This window comes from Acomys russatus, chromosome 1 (genome assembly GCF_903995435.1).
Source record: "Acomys russatus chromosome 1, mAcoRus1.1, whole genome shotgun sequence".
Classification (NCBI taxonomy): Eukaryota; Metazoa; Chordata; class Mammalia; order Rodentia; family Muridae; genus Acomys; species Acomys russatus.
The window spans coordinates 70,824,658-70,829,423 of record NC_067137.1 but is presented as its reverse complement, the minus strand read 5'-3'; the positions used below and the strand labels follow the sequence as shown (position 1 = coordinate 70,829,423).

At 39.5% G+C, this 4,766-nt stretch overlaps 1 protein-coding gene across 1 annotated transcript; it reads left to right on the top strand.

Annotated features, from left to right (window-relative positions):
- The first annotated feature begins 3,511 nt into the window (after positions 1-3,511).
- Positions 3,512-3,987, top strand: LOC127189605 (40S ribosomal protein S12-like). The gene has a single exon (XM_051146602.1). It carries the CDS (start codon positions 3,589-3,591, stop codon positions 3,985-3,987), a length of 399 nt encoding a protein of 132 aa, XP_051002559.1. The 5' UTR covers positions 3,512-3,588.
- Positions 3,988-4,766: the final 779 nt, after the last annotated feature.

Below are 4,766 nucleotides of genomic sequence, written 5' to 3'. Positions count from 1 at the left end.
GTGGACATCCCTGGTCTGGGCTGCTCAGAGCTGGCCCTCACCCTCAGTGGATGATGCCCTCAGGAGAGTTATCCCCACATCTCATCTGGTCAGTACAGAGGACCTGACCCTGAGAGTGGGAGAGCCATCGCTGTACCTCACCTGGGCAGCACAGTAGAGCTGACCTACCAGCAAAGGCACAGGAGATCAGACAGGCTGACCAACTCAGCCTAACACTCAGGCCCAGATCCAGGGCTGAGTTCACCCATTCCCAACTTCTGCCCAGTCTATGAATTGCTGAAGCATATGAAGGGGCCAGTCATGCAGAGCCAAAGATGCAGGATCTCCATGTCATAGGGAAACAAAAGAACATCTAAAGGGAGCCTCAGTAAGGATCCACTATTGATAGTGTAGCAGAAGCCTAGGGCTTCAAACCAGATCAGTGAATCATTGCAATAAACATTTCCAAGTAAAACTGCTTGAGCAAAAGGGTATACTATGTGACACACAAAAGCTTCCATGTGAGATGCTTTTTTTGGTTTGGGTTTATATATATATATATATATATATATATATATATATATATATATATATATATATATATATATATATATAGTTTTGTTTTGTCTTGTGGAAAGGTTTCAAGGGTAGAGGGACAGGGAGATGAATGGAATTGGGGTACATGATGTGAAATTCATTAAAAATCCATAAAAAGTTTTAATGTTAATAAAAATAAAGTAAAATGATCATTAATATCTTGTAGATTGTTTAAATAAAAACAATAATCAGAAATGGAAAGCTGACTAAGCCATTAGAAACACTTGCTGCTCTTACAAAGGACCTGTCTTTAGTTCCCAGCATCTACATGGCAGCTCATAACTGCCTGTAACTACAGCTCCAGGAGATCCAACTGAAGTGGTGCACATACATACACACATGTAGGCAAAATATCATACATATGCATGATAAAAGTGAATTAATCCTTAAAAGTAATGTTAATCCATTGTGCATATAAACCACATTTTCATTAGCCATTCAGGACATCTAGGCTGTTTTCATTTCCTGGCTTTTGTGAGCAGCAACAATGGACATGGAAGAGCAATTGTTTCTGTAGTGGGACATAAAGTCCTCTACAAACACACGCATGAGCAGGACAGCAGGGCCATGTGGCTGATCTATTTCTCACATCTTTAGAAACATCCACATGGATTTCAGTAGTGGCTGTATCAGTTCTGTAGCTCTCGTGACAGCCAAGAAGTGTTCCTCTTTCCTGACATGTACACCAACATTTGTTAGTATTCATTTATTGATTTGTTTATTTGCAGAAAGGGTTTCATTATATATCACTGGATGGCCAGGAGCTCACTATGCATACCACTGGCCTCAATAAAGATCAGCCCTTCTCTTCCTCCCTAGTGCTAGGATCAGGACCATGCCTGCCATCATGTGGGATTTGTGCATTTTGCTTTATCTTAGCCATTTTGACGTGAATGAGATGAAATCTCAAGGTAGTTTTAAATTTCATTTCCATAATAGCCAGGAATGGAAAATATTTTTAAGCCACTTGTATTTTTTCTTTTGATAATCCTCTGTTTAGTTTCAAGACCATGTTTTTAATTGAGTTATTTATTTTCTTGGTGGTTTGTTGTTGTTGTTGTTGTTGTTGTGGTTGTTGTTGTTGTTGTTGGTTTGTATAGTATAAACATTAGCTCTCTGTCAAATGGAGCTGATAATGATTTTTTGAAGTTCTGTAGGCTGTCTTTTCACTTACATTATGGTGCCCTTTGCTATAAGAAACTTATTGGTTTCAAGTGGCCACATTTGTCAATTGTTGATCTTAATTCCTGTGTTACCTGGGTCAGATTCACAAAGTTCTTTCTTGCACCTTGAAGTACAATCCCTTCTTTGGGTCCTATGAGTTCCTTGATGCACCTGGAGTTGAATTTTGTGCAAGGTAAGAAATGTTTCATTCTTCTACATGTAGCTATCCAACTTGATCTGGACCATTTATTGAAGGTGCTATCTTTTCTCCAATATGTATCTTGACAGGCTAGGGAGGTAAGAGAAGCAAGCCACTAAACTACACTCCTCTGCTGTGCCTGCACTGGCCCCTGCTTCCAGGTTCCTTCCCTGTTTGCGGTACTGTCCTGATTTCCTTCAACAATGAACAGTGATGTGGAAGTATAAGCCAAAAGAAACAACAAAAAACAAGCAAAACAAAACAGCAACAACAAAAATAAATCCTTTCCTCCTCAAGCTATTTTATAGTACTAGAAACCCTAATGAAGCCAATGCACAAGATCAAAGTCCCAGCGTGTATCAGGGCTCATGATGTCCCACAACTAGATGAGACTCAATTGGCAACTAATGGCTTTCGGAGAGAGACAGTAAGTTTTCTTCAGGGATTCAGACTCTGTAGGCTACCCATGTGCCAGAAGAGTCTATGATATGAAGCAAACAGTCCTTCACCTGTGTACACACAGGCAACACTAAGTAGACTCAATGAGAAAATTAAAAAGAAAGTACATTTTACTGTGAGGAAAAATGGAATGAGGAGTGCATTGAATATAACACACTATATGCATGTTTGAAAGTCTCAACTACTGAATGTCAATGAGAAAAATATAAATGATTTATTAAATTTCACAAATGTAATAAAATTAAAACACTTTATTACAAATGATTCTTTGCTTACCCATCATTCATTCATAGTTTTCTATGATTTGGTTTTACATATAAGCCAAGAAAAAAATTCCTAAAGTTCAAGGCCATTTTGTGTTAGTTGAGATGTGTGACCCTTCTCAACTATGTACTGCAGTGTACAGTGTTACCATGACTCTAGATGTGTGTAGTAGAAAGCCTGAGGCATACTCCATATCCAATAGTGAAAATAACAAGGCCAGAACATTGCTTAGCTTAAAGACAGAGGGAGGCAACCTTCTGGAAGGTTGACTTATAGCATTCCAGCTGCAGGAAGACAAACATCTCATGCCATGCATTTGGCCTTACAATTTGCATTTGTATATGTATAAATGACCTATCTATCTATTAGGCATGAAAAAAATCAAGTATAATAGGTTCCCCTCACTAAAAGATTCTGCAAGGAAATGAGATCATAGGGCAGGCTCGTTCTCACACTCACACCTGGGAGATTTCTAAGTCTTATGTCAAGGCTGGCTAAAGTGAAGGAATGCTGAAAAGCAGAGCAGTGTCTAAGGAGAGCTGATTCTAAAAGTCAAAAGGAGCCTGAGGTTCATCAGTGAGACCTGACATAATTTAACTGGTCTGCTCTTTGTCCTGCACAGAGACATATGAGTGCTATAGGATTTCGAGGTTTGATTAAGCATATGCTTTTATCTCCTACATGATAATCTTCATTATGAGTATCTACCCTGTTGTAAAGACTTATAACCATATAGACTCTGTAAATGACAAGTCAGAATGCGGAAAGATAAAATAGATGTGCTTTACCACGTTCATTTCTTTAAATTTCCATTGTAGTTACAGGATTATAAATGGAAAGATACCTTTTCCCCTGCCGCCGCCGAGTTGCGCGGAGGCGGAGGCTCAGGTATGTTCAAGATTCGGCCTCACCCGTAATCCACCGCCATGGCCGAGGAAGGCATTGCTGCTGGAGGTGTAATGGACGTCAACACTGCTCTTCAAGAGGTGCTGAAGACCACCCTTATCCACGATGGCCTAGCACGTGGCATACGCGAAGCTGCCAGAGCCTTAGACAAGCGCCAGGCCCACCTTTGTGTGCTGGCATCCAACTGCGATGAACCCAAGTATGTCAAGCTGGTGGAGGCGCTGTGTGCTGAGCACCGGATCAACCTGATTAAGGTTGATGAAAACAAGAAATTGGGGAAATGGGTAGGACTCTGTAAAATCAATCGAGAGGGAAAGCCACGGAAAGTGGTTGGTTGTAGTTGTGTGGTGGTTAAGGACTATGGCAAAGAATCTCAGGCCAAGGATGTCATCGAGAAGTACTTCAAATGCAAGAAATGAATAAATAAATTTTTTGCTCATAAAAAAAATAAATAAAATAAAATAAAGAAATGGAAAGATAGCTCAGCAACTAGTTCTCAGAAGTTTCCAGCAAGAATCCATGTTTTATCAGAAGGGTGGGGAAACAGTGAACATGGAAAGGAAATCATAACACAAACTGCTTAGTCATGGGCAGAATACAAGTAAGTATTATCCCTGATTATTTATAAATGAAAAATAATCTTTGAAAGGGTTAGCATGGATACCAATATTGAAATTGAGGTTAACTGTATACATTCAGAAACAACTGGTCTTTGAAATTCAATTGAATTTTGTCAGATGGTGATAAAACCTGTGTTTGCAACTGATAGAAAACCCTATATCAATTACTTTTTTATTGCTGTGATAAAAAACAAACAAACAAACAAGCAAGGCAGTTATAGAAGAAAGAGCTTATTTGGGGCTTATGGTCCCAGAGAGTGAGAGTCTAAGATGGAAGAGTAGAGATGGCAGGTGGTTGGAGCAGGAAACCACAAAACAGGAAGCAAAGAAAACATGCAATATGGCATGAGTCTTTTACAAACTCAAAACTAGCCCCAACACCCTTCCCAACCTCACTCCTAGTGACAGACTTCCTTTGGCAAGACTATACCTCCATAATCAGCCACTAATTGGTGATTAAGTAAGTATTCAAATGCTAGAGACTTACTGGGGACATCTCATTAAAACTACCACCATCCCTTCCCAAATTAAAACCTATGTCAAATAATCCCTTTGCTATAATTCACTCAATTGTATCA

Bases quoted from the DNA above. Each gene is read 5' to 3' on its own strand.
- LOC127189605 (XM_051146602.1), top strand. From the start codon at position 3,589: ATGGCCGAGGAAGGCATTGCTGCTGGAGGTGTAATGGACGTCAACACT.